This window comes from Aquila chrysaetos, chromosome 17 (genome assembly GCF_900496995.4).
Source record: "Aquila chrysaetos chrysaetos chromosome 17, bAquChr1.4, whole genome shotgun sequence".
NCBI lineage: Eukaryota > Metazoa > Chordata > Aves > Accipitriformes > Accipitridae > Aquila > Aquila chrysaetos.
In genome coordinates this window covers 7,672,630-7,696,783 of record NC_044020.1, presented here as the reverse complement: position 1 = coordinate 7,696,783, position 24,154 = coordinate 7,672,630, and the positions used below count along the sequence as shown (strand labels likewise).

Genomic DNA, 24,154 nt, shown 5'->3' with positions numbered 1-24,154 from the left:
AGAGTGTGGTGGTGGTGGGACCTCCTGTTGCACCGAGCCCTGTGTGGGCAGCAGCAGTGGCGGGTGCCTCTCCCTGCTCCCTCCTCGGGGTGAGGGCTGTGCCAGCAAAATGCATAGACATTCCTACTCCACCTTTCCCCAGCTGCCAGTCAGGCTGCAATGTCTAAAACAGGCATGGATTTTCCAGTTTACCCAACATCAGCGTACCTCCCAAAAAGCAATTGTGTCGGTTTTGTTTTCCTTTCCTTGTACATATCAGAAGTCAAACAGCGTGATGTGGCTAATGGGATTATATTGACCCACCTCTGCCGTTGCTATTAGTATCTGAAGAAATTCCCAAATGCCACAGGCCCAACGGTAGTACAGTTGCCTGCCCATCTTTCTCTTGCCAAACAGATTGGGTGTTTTCACGTTAGCAAGTCTAGTAATTGCTAGTCCAAATTTTGCTCCTTGGTAGAGTTCAGAAGCTAGGGACCAGATTATATATAGAAGAGAATATATAGAGAATATATAGAGACTATCCATTTTTGCAATGGATAGCAAGTTGATTTGCAATGTCATTTGAACAGTATCCAAATAGCCAATTCTTTTTTTAAAAAAAAGGAGGCTGAAGGGATCTGGGGGGGGTCATGTCTTTTTCTTGCTGGCTGTAGAAACATAACCCACACTTTAAAAAAAATTGCATTCAGAATCCAACCCTGGAGCACAGGCTACTAAATTTCAATTGCTGTTTTTATGTCATTATTGCAATTGCAGTAACTCTGTAAAAGAGAAGACAAAAGGTTGCTCTTTCCACTTTGAGCTCTTTCCATCCTCCACTTTTACAGCAAAGGTTACCCTGAGCAATGTGTACATCTGTCTGTTCCAAGTGTAGAAATACATATTATTCATACCTTGTCAATGTATATGCTGGAAAACAGAAGCTGAATTTATAGCTATATTTCCTCTCTGCCGGGGCTTTTAGAGTCGAGTGTTTCAGTGTTTCCATTATAAACCCCTGTTTTCTGCGGTTTATAACAGTCTTGAAGAGCATAGCGGTCCTGAACCATAATAGAAAGCGTGTAATGTTGCATTTACAATACAGCTGTAACTGCACATTAAGGAGTGTAATCTTCTCAGTGTACCCACAATGCTCCAATAAGGTTAATTGGAATTACATATACTAAGAGAAAAACAATATTTTACCCTTGGAGGTGGTGCTCTCCATCCAGAGAGCTGGGAGCATCACACGGGGACAGAGTGCATCTATCTGCACCAGACTTACAAAAATGCCATTCCTTGCTACACCATTAAAACATCTGTGTGCATCTGCAAAGGCCCCTCTCGGCACCCACCTCCCTCATTTGATGCCTCACCGCTTTACAGACTTGGCCAAGGGAAACCAAGGTAAAGGTGGCTGGAAGAAACTAGTATTTTATTGACTGTATGGTGAGACTTTTGTCCTATGCGGTGTCTCAGCCAAGCTGCCCTCGGCTTCTAGCCTTGCATAAATACAGGTCCCATCTGAAACCCATCTTCTTCATTTCCAGTCAGCTCGCTCCATCTGGCATCTTGCACTCATGTATCACTTTGCTTACGAATATAAGGTAAATGAATTACGGTTCGTGACAACATCCCCCTGTCCCTGGGCTGTCTGAAGTAGTCCCAGCTCCTTTGCCATGCATCTGGGTAGTTGCTGGCTTCTCTAGTTAGCCTGAACTGCCACAGGCAGAGCAGGGGCTCTTAAGGAGAAAGCACCTTATACATTGGGGTACCTGTCCAACAGGTCTGGCTCTCTAAGCTGCATCTCTTCCAGTGCACCTAGCTTAAATTTTTGTTGGTGGCTGTAGGACCGTGCTAGGCCAGAGATCCCATCATGCCAGTTCGGTTGCTGTGTGAGTGTAACCAGTTGGGTGAGGGGTAAGTGTCTGCAGGTAGTGGTGTTCTGAGTTAAAACAAATACTTTAAAATGGATGGTGAGGAAGAAGAGCTGGAGTTGATAGTGGACAGTTGCCACGGCTGGTGGCCATGCTCATACTAGAGCTGATGTATCATTGCAATTGCTCACTTGAGCTTGTTGGGCTTAATTGGCTGAAGGTAAAGAAAGCAGCAGCATCTTCAGAGTAGAAAGAAACTTCTAAGAATTGTTTAAAAAAAACCCCAAGACTCTAGAGCTTGAAGACTTTGTTAGGCTCTGTGGCAAGTACAAAGCCGTCCTCTCAGATTGTCACAGAGCCATGGTTTTCCATGAACCTTAGCTCTGATCAGCAGCCAGTAAAAAGCTAAGGTATGATGGCTGAAAGTTTTGTTCCATGGATTTTTTTTTTATTTTTTTTTTTTTTGTATTTCAGTGAAACTGAGAAGGATACATATTTCATTTTTGCAATAGCCCAGCCACAGTGTAAGGTTGTGCTTATCTCCCACTTGGTAGAAGGCAGCAGAAGGTAGGAAGGAGGTAGGAGGCTGGACTCACTGTGAACCTTAGGCTCAGATCCCGTCTATGCTTCAGTCTGAGAAAGCAAGTTAAAATGAGTGTCAGCAGGGTTGAAATCTTGTTGAGACTAAGTTCTTCTTGCTGTTTCAACTCATATGTCACATTATTTAGTTTTCCACTTAACCGCTCTTCCCGTTGCTAACAGGTCAGCTTATTGGGTTCACGCCCTTTTGCAAACATTGCTAACCTCAAGCATTCAGAATCACAAATTTACTCTCAGATTCATGAGACTGCAGGAAAAACATGCATTTTTTTAATTGAGCAGTTAAAATAGCTTAATTAGTATTTTAGCCCTGATCCTTTGAGTTTCACAGATTTGGAACATTTTTTTTTCCTTGCTTTGAGGGCTTGACTGTCTTTTCTCCTAGTAAAACCTGTATTTGTCACAACTGCACACATGAATAACTAGTGCTTTAGTGAAAACCCAAACTAAGCCAAGACTTGCAGTAAGAACTTGAGATTTGGAAATGCTGGTTTTGTGATTGTGTAAGTTTGTTTTTTCACTTTTTTCTTTTTTCTGCCCCCTCACCAGTTATACATGTCTGTGTTACAACATATCTGCTGAGAATGAGAGAGCTGAAGGGATTTCTGATTTGGTGAATTAATGTACAAGTGGTCAGCAGAAAGGACTGCAGCAAAAAAGCAATGAATGGAAGAGCACAAAAGGCTGAACTAGAGTAAAGCCATGTGTATGTTACATGTGCTTTTCTGCAGCATGTCAGGGGCTGCAATTTGCATGTTAGTTATCTGTTCTCCCTTTCATATGGGTAAGAAGGCCTTTGGGAATATTGGGCACAATCTACCAAGAATTATTCATCATGTGATGCATAAATTTAGGCAGTGAATATCCCCTGGACAGGGGCCTAAGTGAAGATAAGGCTTTTCAATGTACTTTATATTGTTTCTGCATTTGCCCCATAGTGTGAAGGTGTTACATGTCTTCCTGCCACAGCTCTGTGTGTTCCAGTGCCTCATACGTTTTGTGTTCCTACAGCCATCTGAAAACATCCGGCATGATTGTTCACACTGCAGTTATTGTCATTTTGAAATGTTTATCATGGGGAACATTTTCAAAGGCAAGAGAGGCAACAGGGCACCAACCTCCCCCTGCCTGTCTACAGGACTCAGAGCAGCATTACCAAACCCTGCACCTGGTGTTCTCCAGGAGAATTTTCCATGTCCCATGAAGGGATGTTTCTAAAGCCTAAAAGAGAGGCTCTGTGGATGCCACTAAAGAATTGCTGGAGAACTGGGATTGGTCCTCAGTGATTATTTTGAACTGTCAGGTTGAGTCTCTTTGCAGTCATACTGCCTTTCTACATGTGGATGTAGACTAATAGCTTCTGGGCTTCTTGAAGTATGAAAACCATTACTGTGGCAATATTATTAGTCTGACTTGCTTGATTTTGACCTTTCGTTTTCCTGCGAGCCAGTTTACCGCCTCTTCTGTGCTGAGACTAGGTGGTGGTAGTGCCTGAGTTGTAATGCCGGTCCTGGTTTTGGCATGTTTGTATTATCTAATACGTTGCACCTTCTTTTGCTTTTTCTTTTTGCTATCTTATTCATCTCAGAGGGGTAATTGCATCCAATCCCCCTGATTTTGGACAATTAGAGATAAAGCATAAAGGCAGAGCTGATGCTGCCCACAGTTCCCAGATCGGACCTGATTCTACCGTTCCTGTCAGCCTGAAGGCCATAACTGATGGGGACGTTCTCCATTCACATCTGTGGGGCTTCTTCTGGAACCATGTGCTATTTGAAAAAAAAGTGGTGGGCCTCAGGTGAAGAATACTTTTTTACCTCATCTGAGTTCAAGGTTTTTGAGACTTTTGGTGCCTTCCCCCTTTTGTCATTTTGAGTTTTGACAGGGTATTGATAAATGCCTTGCATTAGTGAATTTAGTCTTCCAAAAACCCTACCCCCATGTGTCTGTCATTATCTTTTTACCTGTTCCAGGCCTTAGTACTGAGCCTGTCAGGTCTCTGAGGGCACCAATACATCTTAATTGTCCTGACTGGCCTCACCTGAGACCCCCCCACCTGCACACTCTGCCCATGGGCCCAGGAGCCCCATTAAAGCTCGGGTCTGGGGTTTCAGTTGCTGACTTGATGCCCTGGGTGGTCCCTGCTCCTGACTCACCCTTGCTGTGCTGATGGACCCTGTTACCTGCCTCCTACGTTCAGCCCGTTGGGGCTGCGCCCCGCGGTGAGGGCTGGTCTGTGTGGGGGCTGCCCTCAGCTCCCATCCCTTCCCGGCCCCCCTCCCGGCCCCGGCAGCCCATCTCCAGGGCACGTGTGCAGGCTGCTGATGATCTGTATCAGCAATCCGGTGCTTTTGAAAGAGGTACTGAGCAGCATGTTCATCCAGCTTTTGGCTTGTCCTTTTCACAAGCAGAATGCAGGGCGGATGGTCGTGGCTGTCCTCCCGTGACAGGATGGTCAGATCTGCCTCTTCTTGGCTGCTATTCTCCCCTTTGTCCTTTCTATTTGTTCTTTAACTCCCCTTCTCCCATTAGGGCAACTAGAAGGATGCAATGGTCGGGGTTTCTCCAGCTGGCGGTCCAGGAGCCATTGCGCTGCTCTGTGCGATGCCAATTGCCGTGGCTAATTGCCTCTGAGGTGGCTGCCCTGCTTTTAAGGAGGCTGCGTGCAATCTTTCTCTAAAGAAATCTCTTTGTATTGTCCTGAAAGGATTCCACAATAAAATTATTGAACTGCAAACTGGAGAGGTAAGGTGGGAATGTAGTAGCTAGAGATAGCATATTGACCTCTCAAAATATTTCCGTTAATTGGGGGAACCCAGCATTCTACATCTTCCTATTTGCAAAGTGCAGTAAAAGGACTGGGCTTTATGTGTTTTGGTGTCAATCCCACGAGCTAAGAGATGAAGGAGAAGTTGATAAGCACAATTTAGTTAAGTTATAGAACAAGGTGCTTCTGTTAAGTTTTTCACAGTTCTTTTGACCTGTGGTCCGGCATTGAAACACAGTTTGGAGAATTCAAGCCTTGAGTTTGCTATCTAGAGTAGCTTTTCAATCAAACAAAGAAGGTTGGGTATTTTTCATGGTGTTTAAAAACTGAACTTCACAGAAGAAATTATAACTTACTGGTTCTTACCATGATATTGTTACAAAGGCAAACATTTATATGGGTCTCTGCAACTACAAGACTAGTCTAGGCAGGGTTCTTTGGCTTTTTCTGTCAATGGGGAGCTATTGATCCATGAACATAAATCCTTACTTATCTCCAGTCAAGTTTATAGGACAATGAAATTATAGGATTGCTTGAATCAATCAATGTTTCTAAAGCAAGCTATAGAAATATAAACAAGTTACCGATTATTTAATAAAGTCAATTTGCTTAGAAATGCCTGGCCATGGGCAGCAGATGTTACATTAATTTCTGCTTTCTCTGGAATTTCACTGGGGCTGCAAGATCTTAATGTCACTATTAGCAAAGGTAACTTTATTTTAGAAACTCATTCTGAGCTCTCACAGCAAGAGGAAGAAACTGTCATTCCTTTTGACCACAAAATCTGTGCTATTTCTAAGTGGAGATCTTTGAAATAACTAGGATATCTCACAGCTTGTTGCTTTAGAGGGGACTTAGTACAGCGGCACTACATTTAGTTAGCATAATGAGTTTTTTAGCTCCTGTAACTGAGTTTGAAGTACCATAACTTTTAGTCAGCTAAGATTAAATTTCTTAGTGAAGTACAAGTTTGCATAATATTTTAGCTTTCCTAGAATTTTTAAGCTGGGTACCTGTTTTCTGAGAAGCATTTAGGTTAATACAACCAGGTTCTGACTTGGTGAAACAATTTTAAGTGTAAAAGTGTGTCTTTGTTTCTCAGTAGGAAGCGTCATGAAAGCAGCTTCCTCAGCGTGGTTTCATGGTTACCATGTTTGACTTTCAAGATCCAGTTCATTGGAGTGATTTTATTCAAGGTGGCTCAAGACTCTTCCATGAGCCCATGGTATCCTTTTGGTGTTCCCGTCCATTTGAATGCAGAGCAGGATCTCTGTAAGTGGACTCCAATGCCTCAGTGGTCTGTTTGTTGAGTAGCTTGGCATAGTTTATCATACAGGAGTACAAAATCATCTGATTAATCTGCTTGGTCAATCCTTGAAGAAGGATAGTAATAATGAAGTCATGGAAGGCCACTGTAAGTCCTTCTGTTCCAATATATTAATATTCCCAGTACTTTGGCTATTAAGGTTGTTTTAAATATAAAAAAAAAATCTCTGTGAAATGTGCCTTTGATCTACCTTAAAGATGTTGAGAATTCATTTTGTCTTTGGAAAGGTTTTTGTCTTCAAGATAAATTAATATCATATGTACTTACATGGTTTTGTACATGGGCTTTGTTAAAGCTTATACATAAACTAGTCTCTGATTAATCTCATGGTTTTTTTTAAGCTGTTCTGTGGTATTTCATTTGCAGTATTTTGTGGCTAAGCTGTCTATATAACAGAATTTTGTTGATCTGAAGACTATGCTACAAATTTCTAAGGAGATGAACTGCTATAAAATTAAAACTTAACACCTTTCTAGACTTCCTTCATCTATTGTAAAGTTGTTGTGGCTCAGCCTTAATTAGATTATTATAGACCTAGAACATATGAAGCAGAATAGCATGAGAGGAGTTGAATTTGGTCATTAGCAGGAGTGTGTGGTTAGTCTAGCTGGTATAGTCATTAGCCTCTGAAATACGTGAGACTACATTTTCCATTTGATATGCTTTGAAGACAGGTCAAAATCCTTAACATGATCTAGGTCTACTGAGAAGGTCTATAATCCTGCTTTTTAATAAGCTCTGTGTTTCATGTCAGAACGATACTTGTGTATGTCAAGCATTGCTGAGGCTCATTGCCACACTTGTATTCATTTTGAAGTTGAAATGCATTGTTTTGGAAGAGCATTTACAGAAAATATTCTTGGAGTCATAGCAGACAGGGCTTTAAGGCATGAAGGCTTCCTGGAAAACCTGGATTGTCTGGGTGTGGGTTTTTTTTTTTTTCTTTTTCAGTTGAGGAACAATTCAACTTCTCAGACTTTGTTGTAATGCACTTCCCTTTTTAATATTTACTGCTGTGAACACCCGTGCAGGCTGAAGCTCTGGCTGTTCGGGATTGAACTACTTCTGTCTTGTAGGTCTGCCATTTGCTGGGGAGCTCCAAGGCTACAGTGACGGCAGTGCTGGGGAATGAAGGATGAGATGGGAGTCTTGAGCGTAAGTTTGTGTTGAACATTTTGTTGTTGTTGTTGTTGAAGTTTGTGTTGAACAAGGTGGTGATCTGTAGATTTTACTTGCTGCAGAAGAGAAGAGCTCGAATGGCACTCCATCAAGGAGCTGTGAACCTTGGTAGATGCAATCTAGAGTGAAGCCTCGTAGAGGCAAATGCAGGCAGTGCTGCTGACTCATAGCAGTCTGACAGGAAAAGGCTCTCTTCCACTTCTGCTTGTCTCTGGCTTCCTCCAGCATGCGGTTAGTGAGGACTTTGTATCGGCCTCTGTAGTTCATTGATATTATTATCATAATCAGCCTGACCAGCGTGGCTCCACAAAAAGAACTGGGAGGTCGGTGAAAAATATCTATGCTATTAACTAGTTAATTAGGATGGTGCTTCTAATGTAAAGGACCTGTAAAGAGAGCCACAGGATTGATAAATAGCCTGTTTTCATTGTTGTCTGCATCCCTGATGCCTTTCCCCCCTGCCCTGCAAAGCAACATGTGGATTTTTGTGACTCTTCGTGCAGCTGAGATCCTTAACTCTGGGATGACAACTGCAAGCATGTGGGGCTGCGGTGAGGAGTGCTCCAGGCTGGTTTTAGAGTCAATGCTGTGTGCCACCCTCCTTGATGGTTGGAGGTGCTGAGTTAAAACCCTTCAGCAAGAAACAGGTGCCGAGGCTTAAAAAAACAAAACAAAAAGAAAACCCCAACATCAACAACAGAAAAGGATGGTTGTTGTTGTTGTGAGCTTGATTATGTGTTCTGTTCCAAATTGGATGCTGATGTGAGAGCCTATTTTCTTTCATAATGCGTGTGTTTAAGAACTATTCATCCCACCTACCTCCCAGTGTGACTGGGAAAAGGCTCTAGTGCTTCTTAAAAAAATAAGTGAGGTCTGTACTTGACTCTGTGTTTGCTGATAGAGTTTTGTTGTTGACTTTAATAGGAGGGCATCAGTCCTCTACATGCAGAAAAATGTCCTTTAATTAAAAAGCCAGTGTTTTGGGTTTGTGTGGCAGGGTTTTGGTAGCGGGGAGGGCCCACAGGGGTGTCTCCTGTGAGAAGCTGCTGGAAGCTTCCCCGGCTCCAAGCCGGACCCGCCTCTGGCCCAGGCCGAGCCCCTCAGCGACGGCGGTAGCGCCTCCGGGAGAGCAGGTTTAAGATTTCAGAAGGGGAACCTGCAGCGGAGTTTGGGAAGTGGAATGTGAGAGGAACCCCTCCGCACACACCGAGGTCAGCGAAGAAGGAGGGGAGGAGGTGTGCCGGAGGAGGTTTTGATGCCCCCGCAGCCCGCGGTGAGGCGGCAGGCTGTCCCCCCCAGCCCACGGAGGGGAGCGGGGGAGCAGATGCCCACCTGCAGCCCGAGGAGAGAGGAGCCCACGCCAGAGCAGGGGGATGGATGCCCCCCGAGATGGCCGCCGCTCCACGGGGAAGCCCGTGCTGGAGCAGTCTGTGACTGAAGGACTGCAGCCCGTGGGAAGGACCCACGCTGGAGCAGTTCGTGAAGAACTGCAGCCATGGGAAGGAGAAGAGTTTGTGGAGGACTGTCTCCTGTGGGAGGGACCCCACGGTGGAGCAGGAGACGAGTGAGGAGTCCTGCCCCTGAGGAGGAAGGAGCAGCAGAGACAACGTGTGAGGAACTGACCCCAACCGCCATTCCCCGTCCCCCTGCGCCGCTGAGGGGAGGAGGGAGAGAGAACCGGGAGTGGAGTTGCGCCGGGAAGGAGGGAGGGGTGGGGGGAAGGTGTTTTAAGATTTGGGTTTATTTCTCACTATCCTTGTTTTGATTTGATTTGTAGTAAATTAAACTGATTTTGTTTTTTCCCCAAGTTGAGTCTGTTTTTTGCCCATGACCATAAGCGGTGAGTGATCCCTCCCTGTCCTTGTCTCGACCCACGAGTGTTTCTTTATATTTTGTCCTCCCCGTGCCACTGCGGGGGGGAGGAGTGAACGAACAGCCTGGGGGTGCTTTGTTTCCAGCTGGGCTTAAACCACAACGGCCAAATAAATTAAAGCACAGTGAAATCGGAATATTATTTCTTACCTTCTCGTGGTGATTGGTTTAGTTTTTTTGAAGAGACTTTAAGGCATATGGATTTTTTTTTTTCCCCTTAAAGTCCCACAGGATCAGTTTCTGGTTGGGATTGGCTTGTGCCCATTGATTAATTCCTTGCGTCACTTTTCTTGAATCTTGTTGCAGTTGTTCTTGGAGAACTTGGCAGCAGCAGCAAACTGGCAGAGCTGTTATTGACCCAGAATAGCAATAGCATTGTTAATACAATAAGCAAGGTTTTCTGTGAACTACTGTGCTATTCTGTGGAGCTGATGAGCTGGTTAACACCTTTTACTTATTCTGCAAGGATCTGAGGCTGGAAGGGAATTAATGCAGTTGTGAAGCACGGAGAACCAAAATAGCAGTGATTCAGTTAGAGTAGAGCCAAATCTTCTTAAAATTAAACTCCATTGTGTTAGAGACTTTACTTTTTTGATACCTATATTATTAACCTCTCTGATAAGAGCAGGCAATGTAATACAGTGATATTGGAGAAGCCTTGCACATTAAATCTAGGCTGTTATCTTGGGGTTGTATGAGAAGAAACCACTCTTCCTCTGGTGTGTTATGGGAATCGGATGTTGCGGAATTTCTGTTTCTCAAGGTTACCATATAATTCACAAATCTAGTTTTTTTGGGTGTCTTTGATTTCCTTAACTTTCGAATAGGTTGGTTGGAATGGGTGGGAGGGCTGCAGTACATGTATGGGTATTTCTAGTTCCATAAGTAACAAACAATACCGGACAGTTCAGGGAATTTTGTCATGGGCAAGGGTGTTTACTTGCAAGCTGCTGCTGCTGCTGTTGTTGTAATCCTGAAGATTTTTTTGATAGTGGCATTTGGTAACTTTGTGTGTAACAGGTTGGTGGTGTTCTCTCAGAAGTGCTTCAAGGTTTGCTTTCTGGTTGACCTTTCTAGTTGGAGTGGATCAGATACTTGAAACAGGATTGAGGTTTGCTGACAGGAAGATATGGAAGAAAGCTGAGGAATTCATATACTGTGTGTGGACAAACCATTTCCTGAACTGCCATCAAAGCTTGACTGTTCATGTCCAGGTTGTTCAAGGGGTTGTGACAGCTTGACTGTGCCACAATGCAGAGATAGTAGATATGGCCATATTGATGTTAACCCTGATACTAGAAATACAACGCAGGGGTAGCCAAAGCGTCTGTGGAAAGGCTGGTTAATGGTACCTCCAAGGGGGGCACTGCATTGAGTCAGGAAAATGTGCTGTAGTACTCATGAACCTGAGATGATACAGCCAAACAGTGCTGTCTGTGTGGACTAACCAGTGTGACAGGTGCTGACTTACGGACCCTGGTACTACAGCTGGGTTTTTCTGCTCATTAGTTTTTCATTCTTATATGTGTTCTAGTAGTCACATTAGAAGAGTTTTCCCCCCAATTCTCCTTTTAGTTGTGATAATTTAAAGTTTACTTTGTTCCATTCTTTTAAGGTATAACCAGTTTGGAGATTAAGTGTTAATGAAGTTTTATGTTGCAGTAATGCTCTATGTTTGTTACTTCAGAGAATACCACTGTTGTATGCCAGGGCACCCCTGAAGGGTCTTTATATTATTCTTCCATGATCTGTACCATGGTCAGGCTCTCCCCCTCCCCCCTCCCCCCCTGCCTTTTTCCAGTTTCCCTATACTTGTTGAATAGATTTTTAGACATCAGCACTGATGTCTCAAGCGGTGGGTATGTAAATATTTACTGGCACGACAGTCAACAACAGCAGGAGGGGGGGAAATTGCTACATCCTACCATTCAGGGAACCTTCAAGTTCTCTCTTAGAGCGTGCAGTTGATGAGAACAGGAAAGGTTTGCAGTTTGTATTTGACTTGATGTGTTTTTGCTCTCTTGGTTCCTGTTTTGTTGCAGATGTCATTTGTGTAGCTGTGGAAGGCTTTATCAGCTCTTGCAGAGACTTTCCCATGCACACACCACTCAAGCCTGGAGCTGTAGTGGAGGAAAATGGAGCCAGTAGATCTCCTGGCATTTGCCTCTATAGAAATGAGTAATACAACGGTCACCCTGGCTTTGCTGGTGGTCTTCGTGGTCCTGCTGTATTGGTAAGTGATAACAGTGATATGTGCTGCATATCAGACACAAAGCCTGCTGAAGCTCCCCTAAAATCTATAGACTCTTATTCGTAAGGGGAAACTGGAACATAATTGGCTAGAAGGGACACGGAGGGGGAGTTGGTTTGGATGCAGAGGTTGAAATAAATACTCACAAAACTTATGGTGCTTCTTAGAGAATTCTCTCCCTGCAATATCTTCTTGTAAGCGCTTTACCAACAAACTGCTAACAAAAATTGTCTTCAAAATTAAGAGCTTAATATTGTTGGTTTCTTATTAATTTCTGTAGGCAACAGGAACATTGGCACTGATCACAAAGAAACCGAGTACTTGTTGCACCTCTTCTCTGTACTATGCTGCACACTTGTCCCTTGCCAGGTTTCTTGGCTTAAGTGTGCAGACATTTTAACTGCTGCTTGAATTTCTTCTCTTGTTCCTTCCACACTGAGTAGTGGATACAAATCAGAATAACAGCAGCCCTAATGGTTAGCACAGTAGGCATTGCAGTGAGCTGTGCTGAAATGAAAAAAAACCCCTCCCTGTCCAGATAATTTATTTCAGAAATTAAATTAGCTGAACTGGGAGTGCTGTTCTGACTGTTTTTACTTGAATAGCTCTTCAAATCCTGCCTTCCAGTCAACCAATGTTTTTTTTCTCATTTGTATATGTGTTCAAGAAAAAGTTTCAGGGATGGTGGTAGGAAAAAGTACCTCTGACAAAAAACCAAAGATAATCTGGAAGAGAGTAGTGATGGCACCATGAGATTAGCACAATTGTTGTAGCAGTGTAAATGATAGATCTCTTTTGCATGTATTTCTTCATTCTTTGACCCTGTTGGGCTTTGTTCAACTTCATTCTGTGTCAAAGGAGGGTCTAGAGAGACTAAAAAAAGTCAAGTCAAGCCCATATTTGATGTGCGTTACCATATCAAGTAGGTGGGTGAGCCAGCTTTCTTAATAAGATCCGCCCAAATCATCACAGATGTCCAAGTCCTACTTCCTTTGAATTTTTCTGGGAAAAAGAATGGCAGCACTAGATCTTTCAATAAAACCATGCTGTTTAGCTGCTGACCTGTGCATTTCTGTGAGCTTAAGGGGATGAGAGGGATGGCAGAGGCACATCCACAGTTCAGAAATGCAGCAGATCGGCTGGTTAAGATCTGGCTGCCTGTGAGTCAGCTGAAAGAGCCTGATGCTTCCACATAGTACACATCAAGATGTGCTAAGGTCTCTGAAGACACAGAACTACTGCGTGTAAACTTAGGGTACGTTCTGGCGCATGCTTCTCCAGAGCCTCATTTTCTGGTTCAATTTAAGGAAGGCTGTTCCTCCCCTTGAAGTGAAGACATGGCAGTTTAGTGCAGAATTTGGTCTTGCCATAAACAAACCTAGCTCTAATTTCAGACTGAAGTCAAAGTTAAACCAGGCTCCTGGCTGTGGACAGTCAGCTGCTGAATTGAGTGCCTACCATATAAGTTTCAAAAAGTCCAGTTTAGGAGTGAGGTGGGAAATGGCCTTACAGTAGAGATACCCCTTTCAGTGTTTCTCCTTTCCTGGCTGAAGGTGAGTTCTGTGAAGGCATTAAGTAAAGGAAGCTGGAATTTTATATGGGAAATTGTTTTATACTCTTACGTGCCAATGGTTATTATTAACCAATCTTGTTGATCTACAGATACAGGTTGATTTTAAGCAGCTTATTAAACACAGGTGCCTATAGGTCACTCTTCTGATGAGAAGCTGGTGTTTCTTAAACTTGCAATGAAATATGCTGGGCAACATCTGTGGGCTATTGGTAGGTTTTCCTGGTGGCTAAGCTATTCAGACCCATTTATTTCAGTAAAATGCAGTGACTGAACTTGTGATTCAAGCCATTAGCCTTACATCTGCAAGTGCAGTGGTGGTTGTTCAAACCTGTCAACATACTCATTTGAGAATCTACTTTTTAGAAAGTTTTTTTATACTGCATGTCTGTTTAAACAAATAAGTAAAACCCAATGCGTGCTCACAGCTTCCTTTATTCATGGCTGAAACCTTGGGTTCAAGGAATTATTTATAGAGTATGTAAAAGGTTGCTAATAGAAATGCAGGTCCCTAATTCTAGAGAATGTTTTTATTACAATCATGTTGCATACCCAATTGTTTGGCTCTTCTAGGAGTTAGAAAGCACAAGTGTTATGTACGGCAGGAGTAATAATAAAGTAATAACTCTTCAAGTTCCTTTGACGTTTTTGTTCTAAGCCTTAATCTCATTTTTTAATAACTTCTGAATTCTTTTTCTAGTTTTTTTTTCTGCCAGCATTGTGTCTTTTCAGAAGGGCAGTCATGGGGGAAGGGAGGAATGAATATTTGCTGTTGTAAATTTTGTTATGGTAGTAGCTTATGATTGATCGGGGTCATATTGTGTCAACTGTTGTGTAAGTACAAAGAATAGGCAGTTTGTCCACCTTGTTGGCTGTAAAAGGCTTACAGGCTAAACAGAAGGCAGTTGCAGGTAGAGAAGAGAGTTAATAGATCTAATACATGCTAGAATAACAACATGGTGATGGCAACTGTCGTGTTATTGAGCTATTTCCTTAGCATGATTTTTGTGGATGGGGGTACTCAGTGGTTTAAAAGACAGCCCTGAGCTGCTGCCTGTGGACTCAGCCTCAGTCACTGTTAGCATATGTAGTGTAAGGCCAGCTGTGATTTATCACAGTTCAGCTGGCAGGTGGTATCTTGCTAAGTTGTGATAACACCAATCTCTTCACATTTTTGGGTAAGGTGAGGTCATATGAAACAGAGAAGCAAGGGTTGATTGGGAAAGGGAGGAGAGGCTGTAGCTGCATAAAAATAAACTTCTAGAGAAGATACAGGTCTTAGGAGGAAACTTGGATGATTTGGTAATTTTTTTTTAAGACTGATTTATGGTACAATGAAGATCACCAATAACTCTTTATAACAAATTCTCTAATGGCACATCTCTGATTTCTCATGTGTTGTCATCAGTGTAATATGAAGGTGATGCTTGTAGTGTATTGTGTCAGTTTTAAATCAGTGGAAAATTCAGTCTCTCAGTGTTTGTCTTCCACATGACCTTAAGTCAGCTATAAAGAGAGGCTTTTTAAGGTAGGTAGTTTAATGTTTGGAGTAGAAAGAACAGAGAAGCTTTTGGGTACATTGTGTCTTCAGATCTGAAATGGGAGAACAAACCTGAGGTTACTTTCTTGGTAATCTGTTAATTTAACAGGCTGTTCAAGCCCTCTTGCTGTTTCCCATTCCTGAAGTGCTTAGCTGTCCACTGTCCTCCCCTTCCTTACTACTTGCTGTCAGTAGGTCAAAGTCTCTCCTTGCAGACCTCATACCATGGATTCTTTGATGGCTCTTGGTACCTCATTGCTATCGTGGTAGACAATGAAATTACTGCTTTACTGACTACAAAAAGGCATAATATGGCTAAATACATAAAGTTCAGTAATACCAGTGGCACAACACTGAGCACTCTTAAAAAAAAATCTCCTGTCCATGTCCCTCTCACCCCCTGTGATTTCTACTAGCCAAACTGATTGTCAGAGCAGTTTTTTAAGAGCACTTTCTTTCTCAATTGCAAGGACTGCTGTCTCTATTCGCTTAATCTCTGTGAATCTCAGGTTTGTTTCAGGCATGAAATAAAAACAAACACTTAAGGGGGGAATGAGGTTAACATTTACAAATCCCAGTGATATTGTCTATTGAAAAATACCGTAGTGTATCTATGCAACATATTGTTCATTTTCATTTCAAACATATGCTGAGTTGGGTATCCCATGCTTGGCTGTAGCTGCAAACATTGCTTTGTGTCTTTCTTTTTGCTGTCTGGGAAGATGTTTGATAAAATGAAAGCAGGAGTTTATCTTGTTTTAAAGTTTAATGTACCATAAGCTTAGCATTATGAAGAAGCTGTCACAGCATTCAGATACCTGTGTTCAAACTGGATTATCAACCCCTTGTCTAAACAAACCTGGGTTTTTTTAGAAGCATGGAGGTTGGATGGGAGGTGTTTGTTTATGTTTGTAAGATACACATCTAATTGCATGCTTTCAAACATAGCAACAACATGTACTAGTGGTGTTCTTGTCTGTTTCTGAAAAGCTAAATCATTCAGAAAGATGCCATTTTTACACTGAAGTAGTATTAATGATCACTTGTGTTACAGAAAAGTATAGAGAGACTGAGAGATTTGGGTTCCACTGTATCTAGATACTGTCCACCCATTGCGTAACAAGTCAATCCTAACTCGAAGAATTTGCAGTCTCTGATCAAAAAGAATGAAAACTAAACTTAATTTTTTTTTTTCCTCTGGCCTTAAGCCTAGACATTTGCATACACTTATATGCAGGAGATACTTAGACGTGGGGGACAACATGTGTTAGAGTTCATCAGTTAGTACCATACCTGTACTAGACCACATCAGAAGTTAATCTCAGGTCAGGTAGTATTTTGATACAAGTGGCTTCAATATTATTGCTTGTTTGGCATTACTTTACATCTGTCATTTCAGAAAGAGCTTGGAAAGAGAAAGTTTAGAGCTAATCTGTCTCCAAATAAAACTTCATTCTGGTTTTGCAGAAACTTGCTATTTGGGCTTGAGTTAAGCAAAACTGAGATCAACTAGACCTCAGGTTTGGGGTTTGTTTTTTTGGGTTTTTTTTTCTTTCCCTCCAGCTAGATGCCACCTAGAACTAGATATTGCACCATTTTTTGCTTCTGAAAAAATCAGTATTTACAAAAGATGTTTGACTGCTAAAGCTTTAGGCTTACGGTTTGAGTGCAGGGATAGGGTGAGCAGGTTTTTTTCCCTAACACATCAAGATAATGCTTCTGGACAGATCCAGTGTCAGACAATACAAAACTTGGATCCTTTCTGGAAAAAGCACCAACTGTGGGTGGGTAGGGCCAAACTTTTCCAGCTGTCACTGCTGCCATCAAAGGCACAGAGCTGCAAGGACCACTATGGCTAGAAACAGTGGAGCATCAACATATACCCGTAAAGACATACAGCTCTGCTGTCATGTCAGGCTCATTGAGTTGAGAGGTTCAGAGAGGCATCCTAATCCTTGGATGTTAAGGCATGCTTGTTTGCCCTGCTGGCAGAAAGCACAGCTCTGCAGGCAGCGAGCGCTCAGGGGCTGGTGCTCCTGTGCTGCTGCTGAGCTCTCCTCGGTCTTGCACATCCCTCCCGCAGCAGTGGCTGGGCTCTAAGATTGCGGTCCGTAATGAGTCTTCCCCTATTACAACCTTGTAGCTTCTCAGTTTGCAGTGAACCCTGTATCAGGTTTACAGGGTCAGAAGGCAGGGAAGTTTGGGGTTTTTTATTTTCTGTTAACCCAAGCTGGTTTTTGTTTTTTTTTTTTTCTTAAAATGGCCATTATGTCAGTGGAAGTCATTCTGCTTCCCTCCCCTTCATTGAAATGTCCCATTATGAAAGCTAGAAGGATCTGACTCAACAGGAAACATCAGCAAACTGCTGTTGATGACAGAAAAAGCTAACAGATTCTGAATTGCCTTTGTCACGCAGCTTTACATCAAGCAAATCTGGAATTCCCACTAATGTGTCAAACATAATTTGATCCCACAGCTGTGCAGTATATGGCCTCGTCTTTGAGCTAAATCAAGCATCTCTAGGTGAGCCTGAGAAGGAACAGAGTAAGCTACTAAATTATAATTTGGAAAAGTGCCACACCACAAATGACTAAATACTTTATTTCTCTGAAAACAAAGTAGATTTGATCACCCAGAATGAAGTTCACTCAGTGTCGCCATTATGCTGCTTTTAGGTAAACAAAGTTCTCTTATTTTTGGGGGAGAGGTAGAACAGTTTTCCATCATTGCTTTTGCAGCTTCAGAGTTAAATTCCCTGGGATGTCCTCAGAAGCTGTTATAACACCCTGGTTATCCTTATAAACGTAGCTCAGCCTCTAGAGCTGTGCAGCTTTGGTTTAGCTTGCTTGCACTTAACTGCAAAACTCAGAGGCCTCTTATGTTCAAGTTTTTGTGTTTTGGGTTGTTGTTTTTTGGGTTTTTTTTAATTTAGAGCTTACATCGCCAGCCATGTTTATTTGAAGACCCTCAAGTGCTTCCTGTTTTTTTTTTTTTTTTGCATTTGTGAACATGCGTTTTACCCTAACAACTCTGTGTAAAGGAGTAAATCTTCAGCTATTCATTCCTCGTGGTCTTCGTTTTTCCCTAAACCTTTTCCTGCCTCTCCCCATAAAATCCCTCAAGTACAATTTGTTTTTAGTGCATGGAGATTATAGCATTAATAGTATGTTAAGGTAGCCCTACAGGGATAGGTTAGCTTCCTTTCATGGAACAAGTATATTTACCTGTCTTCTGGCATCGTCTCCAGATCTAGTGTCCAGTGGAGCATGCTGCAAAGCTGGCTAATGCTTACCAATGCCGCCAGGCCAACAGCAGCTGGACACAGCCCTTGAGCAATCCAGTTTCTGCTTTCCCTTCCTGCAGGGCTTGGAACGGACTGGGTCTGGTCTGGACTGGGTTGCACAGGCAGGAGAGATTGGCAAAGTGGGGGAATTACTCTGGCTTCTCCATCAGGCAGCTTCTGCCTGGGAGTCTTCTCTGGAGCTTCACTTAGCTCTTCTGGACTAGCACTTTGGCTGTAACTTCTGATCTGCTGTTTGCCTTGGGGCAGGTTGCTTTGTTTATCTCGGGGATATTCAGGCACCTCACAAACTAATTTTGTGTGCTCTGAATTAGCTCCTAGGAGCTCCTGCCCCCATTTACTGACCGTATAAGGGACCTGATGAACTTAACGCACTGCTCTTGGTGCACTAAATGGAATTGAAATTAGACGATGAAAGAAGGCAATGTAAACAACCTCCTTAAAGAGAAGGCTCTGCCTCTGTGAGCAGTGGGGCACTCCATCCCATTGCGCAGGGGCTGTCTGTTGCTGTGTCTGTGCATTTAATTGCCAGGCTCAGAGGGGCCTCTCAGGACTGCTGTAATTCCTCTGAACAGTGCCATGAACTCTGCTCTTCCCTGAACCCCAGGGGAGCCTACTGGCAGTTCCTGTGACTGCCCCGCACTGGGGTGACTAGTTTTGCGTCCTCGTGTGCTCCAAGGGGTGTGGACTTGTCACTCCACATCTTTCACATAGCAGACCAAGTGTCCTGCCAGCCTGGCTGTGCTCCTTCTTAAATGGAAAATTAAATCAATGGGCAGTTTTGACAGGTGAGACTTCCTCAGAGGGCTGAAAAGTAAATCTGCGTTCTCCCTTCTCTTGTCTCCTTCAACACTGCTCCCATCATTAAAAGAAAGTTGCCTATATTTTTCCTCATTCCTTTTTGTCTTTGCATCAGGCTTCAATAACTGTGTTCGGTGTGTTTCGTCCTCATTACTGGTTCACCTGTAATTAATGCCTTTGATTGCCATGCCTTGCTCTTCTGTAGGAAAGATTTATACAGTATTTAATGGAGCTGTCTGAAAACTATGTTAAAACAAAATATTGACATATTATTGAGAGATTGTCTTTTATCAGTTCCCCTTGACATACTGAAACCTTTAGATGGATTTTTCTATGTTATCTCCCTAGGTTTGTTTTTGGCTTTTTTCCCCATTGAAAACGAAGTTTACTGTTCCATGAGCTCAGTGTGTGCTAACTGCTGAGAAACAGCCAGCAGAAAGAGCTCAAAGTATTTTCTGGCTTGGGTCTGCAAATGCATTTATTTCACTTTCACAGGAATAGTGGAGGAGCTTGAGAAAATTATGTTCAGTGTCTGTCTCTTAATTTCCTTGCTTTATGTGCCATTGCTTACGCTGGTGACAATTTCTTTTAAGTTTTGTTTGTTTATTTTACATGTGTTTTCTATGGCTGGAGTGACTGTGCAGGTCAATAGGTATACTAGAATTTTAATGCAGGGGTCATCTAGCATGTGGTAGATTCTCCACATCCATTCATCTGGTAGTTTCTTCCCTGGCCAGTCCCTTCTTTCACAGTTCTGCAGTACCTGTGGGATTGTTGGGGGAGTTTATTAAGGAAGCAATAAACAAGGGAAAAGGCAAAATCTATTATATCGGTTTGTTTCTTGGGTAGGAAAAGAAGCTGGATGCCTAGCAACGGCTGGGGAAGGACTGGGAAGAATGAGTGGGACAGAATGATATGACTCCATATGAATTTGAAGTGGGTTGTTAATGGACTGAGGTCAAGTATGTTTGGGAAAGTTGAAGCTGGAGGAAAGGAGCTGAACTGAGACGTATGTTGGGAGTAGGGCATGGGGCAGTGGCTGTATGCTTGTGTTGACAAAGTGAAGTCTGCTTCCCTGGAAAGCATAGTTCCTTTCAGCTAGTAGCAACCTTGTGATTCTTGTTAGGAGGTGAGGGGTATGGGAAGGATGAAAAGGCAGTGGACTTTAGAGAGGATGGGTAATTGGTAACTGTATGGTCACAAGCTCCTAATGTATGAATGCTCTTGGATGAGAGCTATTGGCAGAATTTTGAACCTGTAACCCTAAGTATTCTTTTAACTTATTCAGTAGCAATAAATCTGATGTAATCTGTTGTGGTTTCTCATCCAAAAAGCTCCAAAGAGCTTTTATGTAAACACCCTCTCAGTAGAGCTATAACAAGATGAAGAGGTTGTTGAGGTACGTGGTTTAGAATGTGGGAAAGACATGATATATAGCCACCCTGGGAGAGAAGGAGCAGCTAAAGGTTCTTCAGTGTTGCATGCTAGCATTGTACCCAGCATGGGGCTCTGGGTTGCCCAAAGATTTCCTCAGTGGCCAGTCAGATCAGAGCTCTGGTCAAGTGAGAGACAACACAGCTTTAAGAAGAGCAAACACCTCTCGGTGGTTCCAGAAAGACTTCAGATCCATTCTGTAGCTAATGAAGTGGGGCTGTCCTGCAGTGACGTTCAGCAGCCTTCACTTCTAGATACGTATCTGGCTTGCTGTCCCTCATCTCCTCTTAAGAGCTAAGAATAGGTGGTGCAAAGATAAAGTATCCTCAGTTCTGTGATAACTATTCCTAGCTATCAATTCCTACCTATCCTGTCCTAGGCAACAAACCTTGAGCCTTTCAGATCTCAGAAGAATAGTATTTTAAACTTTGTTTGTCTACCAGAAAGTTTTAGACTTCAGGTAATTTCTCACAGTTTGGACACCATCCTCAGTAGTTATGTTTTTAAACTTTAAAAAGTTAAAATTATTAGCAGTAGTTAAGTAGTATTTAGTGGTTTCACAATTTATTTTCTTTCTTGAGATATGACTTTTGCGTAATATAAATGGCAGTGCTGTCAACTTGAGTGGAAAACCAGCTCTCTGGTGTTCTCCTAGGACACAGAGCCCTGTTGTTGAAAGAAAGAGACCATCAGGTTTTGGGTGTCAGGCACAGAGGAGTGAACAATCTCCCCAGAGCAAGGTTGCAGAGGGAGCTTGGAATATCAGCTGTGGGCACAAGATGGTGGAAGGACCATATGAGTCTGTGCTTTTGCAGACCATGCATCTCATAAGGACTGGTGTATTTACAGTGTAAGGATGTTCATCCTGCTAGCCTGGGATTTGAGACTTGGGATTTGAGTAGTTTGTCCCCTAACCTGCCTCCTTAGCTTTAGTAGAAGCAAGCTATTAACAAGCATGGTAAGGAGGGCCTCATTTCCATGATAGCTGGTGACTCAGTTCCTCTTGCAAGCCTTGACTGTATCATTGACATTTTTCTGTTTAATTTTTGACATTGCTGGGGATTCTGTGCAGTAAAGCCTTTTCTCCCTCCTTTCCCCCCGCTTTTATTTACGTTCCTGAGTGTGAGCATAGCCGAGCAGTGAGCTCAGTGCCATGGAAGCATTTTATATTTTGAGCAGAGATAAAAATCTCATTCCTTCTATAAACAAAACAAATCAACAGATGATGCCCAGGAGAACCATTTCTCTACAGCCATTTTCCTCCAGCTGCTTTCTATTCTGTGCAGCTTGCAATGCACCATATGAAATACGTGTGTGCTGTTCTGTGTGTGCAAAACACAGGTTTCCTCCAGACAGTGGCAGCTCTGCCATAAAAAAAACCCCACATTTTTTCTTTTACAATGCTGTAATAATAAGATTACTAATAGAGTTGAGACATTTGGTGGTTTAATAGCGTATAGCTTAGCGATGCTGGAGGATATGCTGGAGGAGCTCTGTGGTCACAGCCGCTGTGTCTTCATTTTGAATGGGTTTGGACTCTTGTCTGTGGGAGAATGAGGGGCAGAAATAATCTGAATGAGTTTGAGTGCATCATAAACATGGAGAGGATGAGGGTACAGCCAAAACTCTTGTTTGGAGTTTGCTGCCCTGTGTGTGCTTGCCTGTGTTATGTGTCAGTGAGGAGTTCCTCGCTGGTGCTGCCTTGGCTTTGTGGCCAGGCACAAGCCTGTTGCAGGAACGAGCCTGGTGGAAGGCAATGAAAAGTGCCCCTTCAGCCTGTTGGAAGCCCTTGGTTGATGGCACCTCTTGCTTTCCTGCTTTTGTTTGGCCATGGTGAACCGTTCAGAGGCTCAGGTGAACGGCCAGAAGCTGCAGTGGGGGGTGTGAGACCCAGCAGCACCATGGAAGGCGATCAGGCACGGAAAAAAGCAGAGGGTGCTGAATGAGGAGCTGGTAGATAAAGTGCATGGCGAGGGCTCACATGCTTGGGAATAGTTCAGGTCAGCCCTTGGCAGAGGTGCAGCTGCTCTTATCAGAGGTGCTGTCTCTTATCTCAGCAGCATCTTTCTGCTCATCTCCCCCTCCTGAGATGTGCTTCTGTATGGGAGGAGAGTGGCTAAGCCAGACGTTCTAAACTGGGGCCTGAGGGAGTAGTATTTATCCTTGCAGGGGCAGGGGAAGGTGATAAAAGTTTGAGCATTGCTAGGTTAATGGACTGTCTTTTTGCCATAAATAGTCAGTAGCCTCTGAGACGTGGAGGAATTTGGAGCTAGCAGGGGGGCAGGAGGGGGCAGTAAAATTTGGCAATACTCCTTCTGGTCGTCTTGATAAAGTGTGGTTTAGAACTGAAGGAAAATACTGTGGTTTCTCATCCGTAAAGCTCCCAAGATCTTTTATGTGAACAGCCTGTAAGTATACATGTATGTACACACATATGTATACATTTATATTTATATATAAATACATAGCAAGTGACTCGGAACAAACAGCTTCTAAATAAGCAGCAGAACATAACTGATCTGATCCTTGGGTAGATCGCGCTCAGTGCCCAAAGCAACCCCCTTATCCCATCTCTAGCCAAATGACTTCTGGCAGCTAAGGAAATAACCTTGGGTAAAACCAATAGAACTTTTATAACAGGGACATTAGCTATTGACCCTGAATGTATTTTATGACACCACCTTGGTTTCGCCTTGTATATCTTCATTCTGTTGTTGATATGTTGTTCTGTGTTTTTGAAAAACTGCAGTCTCTACACACTACTCCAGTATCTGTCATTGCAGCACTTGGGCTGTGGGTTCACGCTCACCAGCACTGGATCATTCTCTAAGGCAGATTTGATCTGGACCGGGGTGGGCACATGAGACAATTTTGATTTAATTAATTGGAGTGCAAGACAAGTAATTTATACCACTTCTGCTATGCTACTGGGAGAAGATAGGCTGTACCTGATCTTGTTCAAAGTTCACTTTCCCATATTAACAAATTTGAGTTAGCAGAGCTTGTTTCTACCAGATCAATGCTTTGGGTGGTGTGGCTGGGATGGTTTTGATCAGAGGCTTCTTGCCCTAAACCTGGATTGACTATATCATTAAGGTCTCAAACTCGCTTGAGAACTCAGTTCCATTTACTTTTTTGCAATTGCTCTGGTAAAGTTAGGGAGCAGCAACAGAAGTTCAGTGGAAATTTCACTGACTGCCAACTGCACATGAATCAATTTTTTAAAACTTGTATTTGTCAATGTGTTTCCCAAGGTGATTTGCTTATGTCTGAGCATTCAGGCTTGTAGCATCTGTGGAGCTTGAACTCAGATCTTTAAGGAAATTAAAGTTAAGCATTGTAACATACCTGACTTTTTTTTTTTTTTTTTCCCCAAAGAAGCAGAATGTTTTAGGTGCTTAGTTCTTTTGAAAATTTGGCTTTAAATGGGGGTGGTTAACAGTCAGAAATCTTGTCCCAGTTGTTGATGGCAATGGCTGGTTGTTTTTCTGGGTGACACTATTTTGTGTCAAGTTATAGAGCTGACTGTAAAATTTAAAAATATTTCAGCAACGTTTCCGTGGACAATTTGTCTCACTCATTATCCAAGAAATTCTGAACTCTTAAATAACTGCTCTAAGCTGATTTACCAGTGCAACCCCTTTAAATTCATAGGC

General features: G+C 42.9%; 1 protein-coding gene across 4 annotated transcripts in view; it reads left to right on the top strand.

Moving 5' to 3' along the window:
• The window catches only part of TBXAS1 (thromboxane A synthase 1), a 246,881-nt gene that overhangs the window by 2,073 nt on the left and 220,654 nt on the right, over positions 1–24,154 (top strand). The window contains exons 1-3 of one of the 4 annotated variants that reach the window (XM_041129476.1): positions 6,481–6,495; positions 7,627–7,705; positions 11,644–11,834. In XM_041129476.1, coding sequence (XP_040985410.1) covers positions 11,737–11,834 — 98 coding nt within the window. In that variant the 5' untranslated portion in view covers positions 6,481–6,495; positions 7,627–7,705; positions 11,644–11,736. Of the gene's footprint in view, positions 1–6,480; positions 6,496–7,567; positions 7,706–11,643; positions 11,835–24,154 lie in introns of those variants that run through there. The other 3 variants (XM_030041203.2, XM_041129477.1, XM_030041204.2) reach the window with 3 other exon arrangements.